Below are 14,781 nucleotides of genomic sequence, written 5' to 3'. Positions count from 1 at the left end.
TGCTATTGCTGCTTTGTGATGGTGCTGGCTTGCACGGTGTTCGCCCCACCCACCCCCAAATTCACATCCACCTGGAACCGTGAAGCTTTGGAAAGAGGTTGTCTGCAAATGTGATGAAATAGATATGAGGTCATTCTTGACGAGGACGGGTCCTGATCCAATGACTCCTTAGAAGTAGAGGGAAATTTGGACACAGGCACCCAAGGGCAGACTCCTTGTGAAGACAGAGGCAGAGACTGGAGTGGTACGTCGGAGGAACGCCGCACATTGTCACAATCATCAGAGTCAACCAGAAAGGCGAGGAACAGATTCTCCAACAAACTTTCTCTTCGGAAGGGGATTTCAGGGCCCGGAAGGGGATTTCAGGGCCCGGGCCTCTAGAACTGGGAGAGAAGACGCTCCTGCTGCGTGAAGCCACCCACTCTGCTTGTTACAGTACTTCTAAGAAAAAGACACAGTGATGTAACTAGTACCTATCATATCAGAATATTTGTCAATAAGAAGATCAGAGTCAGATTTCCAAAATCATTCTTTTATTGTTCACACACACACACACATCTGTGATTTGCTGAACGTTCTCTAACTACAAGTCTAAGTTCCCAAGGAAGGAAGTGGGACACAATTCACATCTTGCTCCCAAAGCTAACCTGGAAATCCAATGAAGGTATTACATACTGAAATTTTCATCAAAGGCTCAGATGATAAAAGCAAGACTTCTAGAGATTAATAAAAAATAGGTGTACACGGTTTTTCACTCTTTGGCGCGTGAGCGCATGTTGCATATAAAATCACTGAACTCTGTAAACTCCGGGAGGGAAGGGTTTCTTTTCCAGAATTTGGAGGTGCTGTAGGTCAAGAACTCGTGCCATTGGGTCTGTTTAAAAACTTTGTTCATACAGTCTGAGTGGAATGATGTCTATGAAAACCAATATCACCATTTTCCATACTGCAACAAAAATAAATATACCAAAAACACCACGTTACCTCTAAGATGAAGGATTTACATCATGGGTTACAAAGGCAATGTAACAGTCATGAAAAGTAAATGACAATTTGCGAAGTCTACAAAGAAGGTAAAAAGGTATATTCACATTCTGCTTCCTTTAAAACCAAGTACTGAAACAACCATTTTAGAGATAAATAAACTGGATGTATAAAATGTCATTAATTCAACCAGCATTTCTTCAGTACCTTGTGTGTGCCAGCCCTCATTTTAAAAGACATCAGCATTGATTTTTATCTGGGCATATCTAATGTCACTATGTAATTTTAAGATGTTATTAATTCTGTTGTATAAGCCCATCATATGTTAATTATGATGCCCTCCCCAGTCCCATCTGATGAATACGGTTTTAAAAAAGGAAAGTCTTACTTTTTGGTGATACAGTTTCAGCACTATAAAATACTAGAAAGGGAGATACAATTTTTTTTTTTTAAATTATGATTACAGCTCAATAGCTGCATCCCCCACATTTTTTACCCTGATATGGATGCGGGCAGAGTAAATTCAGGAGAGTCACAGGTCGAGAGGGAAGAGAGAGAAGTAAAAATGAAGCATACAGGGTCACCACAGAGTGAAGCGTAGGCTACAGAGTCAAAATGAAAACTAGTAAAAACAGTTATAAAGTAAAGTGCCAAGTCCCCAAGACAGAGGAACTGCAAACAAGAAACAAGAAGGTTGGTTAAGAACGCTGAGAGGAGTAAGCGAGAGGGAAAACATCGTTAAAACAAGCACAAGAAAGTCGATACAAAGAAGACTCCTGAACAGAAGTGACCCCCTACTTAAAAAAAGACCAAGCGTAATTTCATCAGAGCTCATCTTCCGCAAGCTCTCCGAGGTCCGTACCACTTAGAAAATGCCCCCCCCCCCCGACGCCCCTGAACTCTGCAGAAATTTGTCTACTTACTCATCGTACACGTCCTCGGAGTCCATTCGACGATAGTACTTGGCCAGCTTCACAGCGAAAATGATGGCGGGGAGTAAAAATACGGTCGCTTTCCCTATGCCAAACCAGAACAAATTCTAGGGAAGAAAAGAGAATAGGGAGGATTACGTGCCTGAAGATGGGGAATGGGAAACAGCAGTTGCTGGGGGTGGAAATCACTTCCTTTTGCAATTGTTTTTTAAGGAGTTCGAATTTTGTTCATGGAGACCATTTGTGAACTAAATACGAGTCAGTTACTGTGTGAGACACTGTGTATTACTGTAAGGCTTTAAATCTTCCTGAAAAGCTTGAATCGGTCTTATTATTATATTTATTTTACAAATGAGGAACAGCGGCAGGAGGTGGAGAAGCAAGGGTTTGAATCTAGAATCCCACAAGATGGCATTTCTTTGCTGCCAAGGAGAAGAGCAGGGCCCTCCAGCCAGCCTGAGCTTAATCCCTTTCATGAGTTGTGTGATGTTCTAATTCACCTTTTTGGCCCATCAGAACAGCAGGACCACTGCATCCTCATCCCAAGACAGCACAGTGTGGAAAAGGTAGTCTTACGAGGCTTTCAATAAACATTCCATATTTAATTTAACCAATTTTAGGGCAGATCATAGGCTGTATTCAACCCTACTTTGTCTAAAAATCCGCTTAAAGTATTTTCAAAAATAGTTGCCAACATTCGTACATCGGATTCACATAGGAACTAGGGTTTATGTCCTTTCTTGAAAAGGCTGAAGTTCGGGACGCCTGGGTGGCTCAGTTGGTTAGGCAGCTGCCTTCGGCTCAGGTCATGATCCCAGCGTCCTGGGATCGAGTCCCACATCGGGCTCCTTGCTCATCAGGGAGCCTGCTTCTCCCTCTGCCTCTGCCTGCCATTCTGTCTGCCTGCACTCGCTCTCTCTCCCTCTCTCTCTGACAAATAAATAAAATCTTTAAAAAAAAAAAAGAAAAGGCTGAAGTTCAATCTCATAACACGGAGGCCCCCTCCCTACAAGGCGAACATGCTGGTCAGTCTGGAGTCTAGTTTCCTGACAAAATCAATGCCCAGAGTTCTTTCTTACGATTTAGACCGCCCGGCTATAAAGCGGTAGGTGAGTGGTGGTTCTTCCATCGAGAGGGGCATCGATCCTCAGTTTGCCCATAGCACCCTGCTAGCTTTTGTAGGGGTGACACCCAACACTTTCTAACCTCACTCACCAATCACAACGGACGCAGCTGGGAACAACCAGCATGACCCTGTGGGCATCGTGCCCCGGCCAGCATCTTACACTTGGCCGACTTCGGAGATACACAGTCTGCCGCTGCCTTAGGATGGTGTGGTCAGTAACACTAGGGCCACCTCCCCAGCCCACCACGAGACGAAGGCAGCTTGAATGTCACAATGCCCCCACCCCATGGCTCAGCCACTGCAGTTCTGCTCTTCTCCTGATGGGATGAACTGTCAAATGGCAGTGGCTCCTCTTGGCCCAGAATTTCCAGAAAATTTGTTCTTCTTCCCCATCCCCCAACATCCTTTTATTGGCAGGTTTCTATGCTAAACTTGTTTTGAGAGGTTTTGAAGCTTGATGACAACCATATCCTTTTATTGGAAGCTGCCATAATTCTTCCGGGAACAATCAAGATATAAAAGAAACATGTTAGTCAGTCTGGAGTCTTTTTTCTTAGCAAAATCAATGCCCAGAGCTCTTTCTTACTATTTAAACCACCCAGCTATAGAGCTCCAGTCTACATCTTCCTGAGCAGCCTCCAGGCCTCCCCTCCACTGGGTCCCAATTATTTGTGGAAAGGCATCTGATGGTTGGGTGATTTGAGTAGCTGGGGAAGGTGGTGAACACTGGATGTGAGGAGATCAGTTCAGAATCACCGAGGTTAGCTCAGAACACCTAAGGAGGGTTCAAACAAAGCCATCAGGGAGGGTCCGAGCAGCAGGACAAAGGAGTTAGAGGCTGGGGAGGAGGGAAGGTGGTGAGGAAGCCAAGCCTTAGGACCTGCTCGGGTGAGAGAGTGCAGGAGTGTTTCCATTCAGGTGTAAAAGTCTGTCCTGCAGACAGACGGTCATGTGAATGTGGGACAGGGGATTGGACAGATGGAGCGATACAGATGTACTTCAACAAAGAGCTGTCTGATCATCATTTATTCAATTGCCTACACCAAGCAATGTGCCAGATGACAGGGACTCAGCAACACACAGGCGCTCTGCTAAGGGAGTCAAGAGTCTAGAGTGCACAGCAGAGGACACATCTTAATCAAAGAACCATACAAATGTTCAATTCAAACAGCAATAACACCTCTAAAGGAAAAGCATGGTGCTCTGTCAGAGTGTAGAAAAGGGAGCCCAATCTAGGTGGGATGATCAGAAAAGGCTTCCTGGAAAAAAATACATGTTTTTTTTTTCCCCCATGTGTTTTTTTTTTAATTAATTATTTTTATTGTCATATAGTGTATTATTTGCCCCAGGGGGTACAGGTCTGTGAATCATCAGGCTTACACACTTCACAGCACTCACCATAGCACATACCCTCCCCAATGTCCATAACCCAACCACCTTCTCCATACCTCCCCTCCCCCCAGCAACCCTCAGTTTGTTTTGGGAGATTAAGAGTCTCTTATGGTTTGTCTCCCTCCCGATCTCATCTTGTTTCATTTTTTCCTTCCCTACCCTCCAAACCCCCCACTCTGCCTCTCAAATTCCTCATATCAGGGAGATCATATGATAATTGTCTTTCTCTGATTGACTTATTTCACTCAGCATAATACCCTCTAGATCCATCCACATTGTTGCAAATGGCAAGATTTCATTTCTTTTGATGGCTGCATAGTATTCCATTGTATATATACCACATCTTCTTCATCCATTCATCTGCTGATGGACATCTAGTTTCTTTCCATAGTTTGGCTATTGTGGACATTGCTGCTATAAACATTTGGGTGCACGTGCCCTTTCAGATCACTACATTTGTATCTTTAGGGTAAATACCCAGTAGTGTAATTGTTGGGTCATAAGGTAGCTCTATTTCCAACTCTTTTGAAGAACCTCCATACTGTTTTCCAGAGTGGCTGTACCAGCTTGCATTCCCACCAACAGTGTAGGAGGGTTCCCCTTTCTCCGCATCCTTGCCAACATCTATCGTTTCCTGACTTGTTAATTTTAGCCATTCTGACTGGTGTGAGGTGGTATCTCATTGTGGTTTTGGTTTGTATTTCCCTGATGCTGAGTGAAAAGGACATGTTTGATCTAAGACCAGAACATTATTCACTAGTAATAGCAAACATGTATTGAGTGTCAACGTATCAGTTATGATGTTAAGGGCTTGACATATAATCTCTCAATGAGCCATTGAAATAGCCCACTTAGGTGATAAGTTCAATAATTTTTCAAAGTCATGGAGTTCAGAAAATGTAAAAGTAGAATCTGAATCCACAGCCTGTGTTCTCACTCCCTGATGGATTTAGAGCTAGAGTTAGCCAGGTTGGATGTGGGTGTGGAAGGGAGGAATGAGAGAGAGAGAGAGCATGCAGCCTCCAGTCCAGGTAGCAGAAAAGGCACGTGCAAAGGCCCTGAGGTGGGGACATTATGATAGATTTAAAGAAGTGAAAGAAAACATGCGTCTGGGAGAATGGCGAGAAAGGTGATCAAAGAGTGCAGAAATGTGGCCTCAATGGGAAGGGACCCAAGCATGCAGGGCCTGGTGTATTCAGTTAAGGACCCTGATCTTCACGGGAGATAACCATAGGAAGCCACTCAAGTGCTTCCAGCAGAGGAAGGAAGATGCTCCCAGAGAGCATTGGCTCGCAGAGACCATCAGTGTATATTGAGTAGTGAATAGAGCTAAAGAATACACTTGGCTAATTGGAACTTATCATCCCAGTGGTAATATCTCAAGGGGCTTTTAAATAAAAAATTAAATTAAGTTTGCTATAGCTTTGGGGTTATATATCTGTATCTATATCTCTGTATATAGTTGCACTATCTATATCATCTATATCTATATCGTTGCACTAAGAATCGTTTTGAACATCTGCAATCTGCCTACTAGTGAGTGCTCCTTCTCAACTATTCTAGACAAATAGGAGTTTTCCTCATGAGGGTCTCCTGACTTCTATACATGTAATTCTAGGAAGGAACAAAGGTATGCAGCTAGGTCTTTGGCTTTTCCTAGTGTGTTAGGTATCATAACACATTCAGCTAAATTTTAGATTTTAGGTCTTGGATTCAACAACTGTAACAGACCCAAGTGCAAAACTATTTTAAATCCTAGGGTGTACTACAATCTGCCAACAAACCCTGAAGAGCGACGAGTTTATTGTGTTTCCTTATTTTGAAAGATGAAATTCTTACCATGGGGTCAATAATGTAGCTACACAGAAAGACATCCACGGCAGAGTCTAAAGCAGTGGCCACGGGTTTGCAGGCTGCAATTTGCTCAGTAATCTGTGGGGTAAGAAACACAGGAGAACTTTGAGCCATGCCCACAAAAATCCACAAGAATTAGATGTGCCATTTATCCTTGACCTGTTCTCACAAAAGGGATCTCTATACCGTCTCAGATACGGAGCTGTGAGCTGTTGGCCATAGATGAGCTCAAAGATGTATACAAGTAGGTGCTCAAAAGCGAGATGCTGATTCTGTCTGAGCCTGGGTCTCTGATTTCTGCACTTGTTACCTGGAACAGTAAGACCCACCCTGCCAGGCTCCCGAGAGAGTGCAGAAGTCCAGGTGTCTAGCTCAGGGTCTCAGTCTGAATTTCTCGCTTGACCCCTTTGAAATCTGACAAAGGATATGGGGGAAAAAATGGAAGTCTAATTAAACAATACTTATATTGTTTAGACTAGCGCTTGGCAAACTTTTTCTATAAAGGACCTGAGAGTCAATATTTTCAACCTTCCAGCACTTGCTGGACTCTGCCCCAGTATGGGGATAGAAGCCACAGATGATGAAGAAAGGAGGATGTGACTGTGCCCCAATAAACTTGTGTTCCCAGAAACAGCGCCACCTGCTGACCCCATTTCAGAAGACTGAAAACTATGAACTCATTAATGAAGTGAATGATTTTTTTATAACCAATTAAACTAACTTTATTTCTTTTTTAAATTTAAATTAGCCAAACTATAGTACATCTCTAGTTTCAGATGTAGCGTTCAACAATTCTTCAATTATGTATACCACCCAGTGCTCATACAAGTTTAATTAATCACAAACATGCTCCAATCCCATTGACTTAAGATAATTATATTCATTCATTTAAAAAAACTTCTGAGTGCGTACAATGAGCTAGATGTTAGCTCTATGGCACAGGGGTGTATCCTATTTCTTTATGGGTAGGGGTTCACTTTCACCTTTTCTTCCACCTATACCTTATGAGGCAACCCACGTTAATGACCTCATTTTTTTAAAAAGATTTTATTTATTTACTTGAAGACAGAGATCACAAGTAGGCAGAGAGGGAGGCAGAGAGAGAGAGAAGAGGAAGTACGCTCCCCGAGGAGCAGAGAGCCCAATGTGGGGCTCGATTTCAGGACCCTGGGGTCATGACCTGAGCCGAAGGCAGAGGCTTTAACCCACTGAATCACCCAGGTGCCCTTAACGACCTCATTTTTACCAAACTCAGACAATCCTGTACACTCTCTTTCTAGGCTTTTTAACGGTTGGTTTTACAAAAGTGGGATAGGAGCCATATTCGGTATTTTTTCTGCATCTTATTTTTCTCTCTTATTTCTACCCTGTGAAAATCTCTCCTAGTCCCCTGGCAAAACTCTGATCTACTTTGTACCAAAGGCTAACTAATATACCCATGGTGTGGCTCTTGTATGACTTAACCATTCCTGTCCAGATTCCCTTGGGTTTTCCGGCATTTGCTTCATATTCTCGGTATGAATGTGACCAAACTGTGGTTCCTTTGTCTGGTGGAGGAAACGCACAGCGTCGAGTGGCCACGGTGGCAATGATGATAATGCATTTCTTCTGCCCCTACTCACCTGTGTGTGCATGCCCTTTGCCCCAGCCCTGAGAAGACCCTGAGGTCTTTACATCTGGGAGGCAAGAGGAGGTATCAGCATAGACATCAGAAAGCTGAGCCTTGAAGGAGAACTAGGCTCAGGGCCCAGATGGTGGGGACTGGAGGCGAGGATGGGGGAGGGGGAGATGACACATGGGAATCACATGGAGAAAGGTGAACATTTCAGAGAATCAAGCAGTTGGGTGTGGCTCTAATATGGGGGTGGGGCAGCAAATTGGGAAGAGATGGCCGGTAGTCTTGATTCATGCAGCCGAGGGCCAGGAATAGATATGAGACACTCGATGCTGCATGGGGTAGTCTAAATTTTCCTGAGTCCCTAGGCTTCTCAAAGCCTGTCTTGGCTGGCAGCAAGTAGTCATGCAACTGAAGTAACTCCGCGGTAAGCATCTCCCTCCCAGCCCCTGCCCCAGTGGAATAACCCTCAGAGGCAAGTGGACCCAAAGCCTAAGATGACAAAAGGCATTTTCCAAGCCATTAAACTCCATGGGTCGGTTGCTGGGAGCAATATGCTGCCTTAAAACCAAACTACTCCTAACTTCCTCTTCTAATGTATTCACAGAGACCCAACTGTTATGGACAGAATCAGGTCCCCCAAAAGTTCATGTGTTAAAGTCCTACCCCTTGGATTCTTGGAATGTGACTGGAATGTGGAGGTAGGGTCTTTGAAGAGGCAGTTCGGTTCAAATGAAGTCATTAGGGTGAGTCCTAATCCAATATAACTGGTGCCTTTGTAAAAGAAGAGAAAATTCGGGCACAGACATGCATAGAGGGATGACCATGTGAAGACACAGGGAGAAGACCGCCACCTACAAGCCAAGGAGAGAGGCCTCTGAAGAAACCCACCCTGCTGACACCTTGATCCTGGACTTCCAGCCTCCAGAATTGTGAAAAAACAAACTTCTGTACCTCAAGCCACCCCAAGTAGACTCATATAACAACTACCTGACAGGCTTGGAGGAACACACCACCTATACTACAAAGAGAACTCACAGTTCACTGGGGAGACAGAGTCAAGTGTGGCAGGAACCCCCATATGGTGAGCAAAGCAGCTGGGGGTAAAACTGAGGGAGGGGGTGTGTTCTCCAAGTTGGTTGGCAGGTCTGAGAAGGGGTCCAGTGTGGACGACACATGCTGAGTCTTTCGACCCCCACTCCTCATGGTCCCCATGTTCAAGGTCCTTTGCTTATCTCCTACTCAATTACTAGGAATTTAACTTCATTTCCTCCTGATTTTATCCTAGAACATGACTGTCCTAACACATGGCCCTCTTACGTTCCTTAAAGATAAACTACTTACTGAAATCTTGACCCACTGCAGATAGTGTTCAAAGTATCCTATTATCGTGTTCCCGTACTTTGTACTTTCCTGGAAAGAAATCAGAGAGTAGTAAAATCATTAAGAGGACTATCCCATACTCTCTGTGGCCACGTGGTGATGGGCTCACGCCCACTTACTTCAACAATAACTGAGGAGATGCGAGTTTTGAGGAAGTCCTGAGCAGAATCCAGAGAGGAAAGGATATTGGCCACTTTCACCTGGAAAACACAGCAATGGACAGGGTATCAAGTGATGAAGGGATTTAACGAAAGGGCATGTGGATACAAGTGCTGTTACCTGGGCCCCACACCACAGACTTGTTAGTTAAGAAGACCACAGAACCAGCCCAGCCCTCTGAGGGCAGGGGAATGAGAGGAGTATGTGACAAGCACTCACTTTGTTCCAGACACTGGGCCAAGCTCTTAATCCAAGTCACCTCATTGAGTCCAAGATTCCCCCACCTTATCCACAATTTCCTTCACTAGGGGTCCAGGCACAGATGATCCTCCTTCAGACGTATGGTCAGAAGGTCAATAGTAGCTAACACTCCGTCACATACGTACACCATTCCCCTTACTTCGTCCCATCACTCAGGCATTTCATCATCTCACATCATCATGGGAAGAAGGGGGAGTTCAGCACGGTAAGATATTTTGAGCAAGAAACCTCATTCACATAACTTCCATTCCAAGATATTGTTTTAATTGTTCTATTTTATTATTGATTATCATTGCTACCCTCTTGTTGTGCCTAATTTATCACTTCAACTTTATCAGAGCTGTGTATGTATGGGGAAAAAAATGTAAGTACAATAGGGTTCAGTACCCCCTGTGGTTTCAAGCCTCCCCTGAATACATTCCCCAAGGTTGGGGGAGGGGGCCCTCCGGTATACACAGGCTGTTGGAAGGCATTGTGTTAGGCTACCTTCACAGAGGATGTAGCTGACCCTGCTTGATGTCACCAGGCTGAGGACACAAAACCTGGGATTGTACCTACGTATTTCACACAGATAAGAATCCTCATGAGGCAACTTGGGTCAAGAGCTGATTTCCACCCCAATTCGCCCCCACACTGGCCCCTTGTGAAGGGCAAGGCATAGCTGCACACCGTCACCCTGAACAAAGGAGGCATAGGACAGTAAGAGACCAGGGTGCAGTCCCCAGTCTGTCTCCAGCTCCCCTTGGCATGGGACAAAGGTGATTAGAGGTATAGCAATGGTCACCAAGCAGAGTAAACCTACAGGAATAGTCTTTGAGGCACTCAGGGTCTTGGTATATCAATCAAGTAGCAGGCTCAGTGTTGCTCAGTGATCATACCAGCTACAAATGAAGGAGCTCACGGTTCACAGGGGAGACCCATGTGGCAAGAAGCCCTGTGACAAAGGTCTGCAGAGGCAGCTGTGAGGAAAGCGCAAGGAAGACCATGGAGTTTTCTGTTGTGGCTGACATCCCAAACCTCTCATGGGCAGCTTATTCTGCTCAGTAAGGAAATATTTTCTGAGTTGCCTATTGGCATTGAGGATACAAGATGCACACAGCTCAGCCATAGAGCTCCGTTTCTGCTGTGGGGGTGTCTGTGGTCTGAGGTAGACCCCTGTGGTCCTGAGCGCTGATACCTTCCTAGGCCTAGCTTCTCATAGGATAGGGACTTATTCTCGGGGTGTGGGGCATACGTCCCCACCCCATGATGACAGTTCTGGCCACGTCATGTCACTTGCTCTGGGCCAACAGAACATAGGCAGAATGGCAGTGTGCTGGTTCTAAGCAGCCACTGAAAGGGCAGCCTGTTTCCATTCACCCTCTGATTGCCTGTCCTCTACCTGGAGGAGATGGGGTGGCCCAGACAGGAGCTGCTCCTTCAGGGTGGATCTCTGGGTAGGCAGATGGGTGCAGAAGCCCGCACTGGACCCAATAGCGGGAATGCCTTTGTGGTCAGAAGCCACTGGATTCTGCAGGCAGTGTTATCTCAGTAACAGTGACTGTGCATCACACATCAAGACACAGCTTTTGATTGTGTGTCCAACAGGGCACCAAGGTGAGACATACTTGCAGAAAACAGTGGTAGGAAAACCCAGTTTGGCTTTCAAAATAAATAGATAGCTAAGACTTTTGTTTTTATGGGTTTTTTTTTATAAACATAAATACTTGTAAAATCAACATCTCTGAGAGTCTGTGTGTGCTTTTACGATAAGACTCCCCCACCCCCCCTGACCCCACCAGGACAGGAAAGGAAAATAAGTCCTTACCCTCAATCCACTGCTTTTGAGTTGAAGTTCCTTGATGCTTTGGTAGATAGTGCTCTGGTGAACAAACATACATGATATTTTCCAACTTATGACATGAACCAGCAAGATCATATGCCTGTGTCTCCTCACCCCCCATCCCCCCACTGTCAGCCAGTCATCAGATCTGACTTTACTCTGTAACGGTTTCATTCTAGAAAAAACAGCAGATGCAAGTAACGATAGCTCTGGTGTCAGGAAAGCTGAAGAAGGAAATTGGGATATGTCTTCTAGAGCATCACGCCCCATGCAAGGTGCCGGAAAAACCTCATTGAGTCAGGTTTGCTCAAACTGGCAGGAACTACTCAAAAGAAATTCCGCCCAAACTGCCCAGAGTAGTTTAATGTGAATGGTTTAGATCAGGGAGTGGTAAAAACAAAGACCAGATAGTAAATATTTTAGGCTTTGTGCACCATACCCTGTTCGAAGCACTCAACTTGGTCATTTTAATTTAATTTAATCTAATCTAATTTAATTTAATTTAATCTAATTTAATTTAATTTTAAACTTTGTCCTTTTAGCTGAAAGCAGCCATAAATCATCTGTAAATAAGATGGCATGGCTGTGTTCCAATAAAACTTTATAAAAACAAACAAAAGACTGGATTTGGCCCACAAATTGTAGTTTTGGGGGCCATAGTTTCCTAACCCCTGGTTTAGATTTTAGGTCACATGTACAGAGCTATTTGCCTGTTTGCAGACGTGTTGCCCCAGCTCTGAAAAGGCCGATGAGTCTTGTGTCTCCTTGAAGGAAAGCATTTAAGAAACTGGGAAAACCCAGCTTAAAATTTTAACAAATCTGTGCTAGGCATATACAAGGAGAGTAGAAAATTGGCATGAGCATAGCATACAACAATCAGAAAATTCAATTTTCTTTGTGAATATGCTAATGAGTTAGAAAGTCAGAAGGGAAAAAGAGATACAGAAAGAGAGAGACATGGTAAAACTTATTCTAGAAGGTTCCACAATCGAAATCAAGTGGACTGATCTGTTTCTCCAAACCTGAGCCGCCGACTCTGTAACAGGTTTCCCACACATGTGTAATAATAATTCCTGATGTTTACAGAGTCTCTCTGGGACACCAGCCCCTATATCTCCAGGAACCAGGTGATCGCAGGGCAGGATCCATTCCCACCCTTTTCTAATGAGAGATGGAAAGCCCTAAGACTATGTGGAGGCAAAAGCAGGACCTGAAATCAGCTCTCCCTGACTCCAGAGCCCATGTCCTTTCTCTGCTACAAACTACCTTTCTGGAATTGGGGGAAAGAAGCCAGAAGACAGCAAGAAGAAAAAGATAGGGGAAGTCAGAACAGAGGTTATGAGAGGAGAAAGGAAACATTGCCCATCAGATCAGTGAACAGAGCTAAACGAGGCAGAGAGAAAAAGACTTACCCTTGCCTTTCCATATTTCTTGGCAGGGTTTGGAGAAAAAGAATTTGAGAATAGGTAAGTGTGAGTGAGTCCAGGGCACAGCCAGCAGCTCTCCAGTGAGGTGCCTGGCTTCCAGGGGCCTATTGAAGGCCAAGGGAACCAGAGCACGGTGTGTGGGCCAACCCCAGAGTTTATCTACCTGGTCACAGGCAAGTGGAAAAGGCAAGGAGATAAAGCATGAAAGGAGTGGTGACAATTGAAAATATGTCTTTTTTGAAACCCAGCTGTTATCATTTATTTTATTCTTTTTAAGATTTTATTTATTTCAGAGAGAGAGAGAGAGAGAGAGAGAAAGTGTGGAGGGGAGGGGCAGAGGGAGAGGGACAAGCAGACTCCCTGAAGAGCTCAGAGCCTGAATTGGGGCTCCATCTCACGACCCTGAGATCAAGACCTGAGCTGAAATCAGGAGTCAGATGCTCAACCCACTGAGCCACTCAGGTGCCCCTGCTATCACTTATTTGTAACACGCTCAGTTTCTTAGCCTGAGGCCAGCTGGATTTGACCCACGTGTGCGGTGCAGATGCTTCATTAGTCTAAATGAAAGCCAGCCAGTGAGATGGGCTTTTGCTCTGGTCCCGGGAAAACCCCAAAGGTTGTGGGTTGTTACCATTGACTGTTCCAAAGGAATGACTTGGCCACGGTGAACTGTTCTAATAGTTTGTGCATTATTTTTCAGGGACTGTTTCAAACTTCCTTGGGGCTACAAGGAGAACAAAATAAACAAAGATCAACACCATCCTTCCAGACTCTGGAGCACTTTCTCTAACAGCATGAGCTCAGGACAGGGTAGTTGTGACAAGCTTGCAGCCCTCCTTGCACGCTTGTGGGTGTGGGGACTGCCAGGAAGGGCATCGCCAAGACACCCTATCTTGAATGATAGAATTATGAACTCTCAGTGGCCACTCAATGCCATGAGGCTTTCCTGAGTGCTGGAGGCTGTGCTCTCTTTCTCACCTCACCATCACAGAGCTGCTGTAAAGTCCAATTTCCAGCAGCTGTATCCCCATTTTACTGATGAAAAACCCAAGCTCAATTTAAACCACACTTAAATAGTGTTTAATATATAAATGTGTAACAATTTTATTGCTCCCATTTTACAGACGAGGAAACTAAGGCACAGAGGGGTGAAACATCTGGTCCAAGTTCTTATCATTAGGAAGTGTCTGAGTCAGGATTAAATCCCAGTCTTCGTCCAGAGCCCAGGCTCCTCATCCCCATGATCTGTTGCTTCTTGAAAGGGGCGCATTTGAGCCATTTAGTCACCAACAAGCAGGGGAAGTAAAGACCGGAAGTTTGCAGGGCTTGGCTGATGTCTTTGCCTTCCCTTATCCTCTTGTTACTGGTGACGCAAAGCACCAAATGGAATCTTCTCCTGTTCCCTACACTTCGAGAAAAATGTGTGTGCGCATACACCTGCGTGCACACGTGTTTAGTGGTAGAGGGGTTGATGGGTGTGAAAGCAGAGATAGTTCTAAAGCAGTGAGAGCTCCACTACCACGAGCAGAGGTCGTGGGGCAGCTCCAGGGACCCTGACACCACCCTGGAACCACTCACGTGCTGACAGACTTCTGGGCCACACGGCAATGGCAGCTGGTGGGAAGTCTTGACATACCCAGGGGAGAGGCATTTTTAACCAAAGGTTACTTGTGGTATAGGAAGTTAAGAATAGTATGGACATATGACATCTCTAACGATTACAGCACTTAGAACTGGACTACTTGAACTCACCAAATGGTCAGCTTTTGCTTCTAGATCACTTGCAAAGGCTAAAAGATTCACTTTGGTGGGAGCTTTACCCATCT

General features: G+C 44.9%; 1 protein-coding gene across 3 annotated transcripts in view; it reads right to left on the bottom strand.

Moving 5' to 3' along the window:
- Window positions 1-370: 370 nt before the first annotated feature.
- Window positions 371-14,781, bottom strand: part of LOC111149017 (prominin 1) — a 105,166-nt gene continuing 90,755 nt past the window's right edge. The window contains exons 17-25 of one of the 3 annotated variants that reach the window (XM_022505895.1): window positions 14,708-14,779; window positions 13,587-13,679; window positions 12,941-12,958; window positions 11,514-11,567; window positions 9,406-9,486; window positions 9,248-9,316; window positions 6,274-6,366; window positions 1,908-2,023; window positions 371-946 (exon numbers count right to left, since the gene is read on the bottom strand). In XM_022505895.1, coding sequence (XP_022361603.1) covers window positions 892-946; window positions 1,908-2,023; window positions 6,274-6,366; window positions 9,248-9,316; window positions 9,406-9,486; window positions 11,514-11,567; window positions 12,941-12,958; window positions 13,587-13,679; window positions 14,708-14,779 — 651 coding nt within the window. In that variant the 3' untranslated portion in view covers window positions 371-891. The remainder of the gene's footprint in view (window positions 947-1,907; window positions 2,024-6,273; window positions 6,367-9,247; window positions 9,317-9,405; window positions 9,487-11,513; window positions 11,568-12,940; window positions 12,959-13,586; window positions 13,680-14,707; window positions 14,780-14,781) is intronic. The other 2 variants (XM_022505896.1, XM_022505897.1) reach the window with 2 other exon arrangements.

The sequence above is a fragment of the Enhydra lutris genome, unplaced genomic scaffold (genome assembly GCF_002288905.1).
Source record: "Enhydra lutris kenyoni isolate GAN:26980312 unplaced genomic scaffold, ASM228890v2 scaffoldscaffold21, whole genome shotgun sequence".
NCBI lineage: Eukaryota > Metazoa > Chordata > Mammalia > Carnivora > Mustelidae > Enhydra > Enhydra lutris.
The sequence above is the reverse complement of the archived record's forward strand: the minus strand, read 5'-3'. Positions and strand labels throughout refer to the sequence as shown.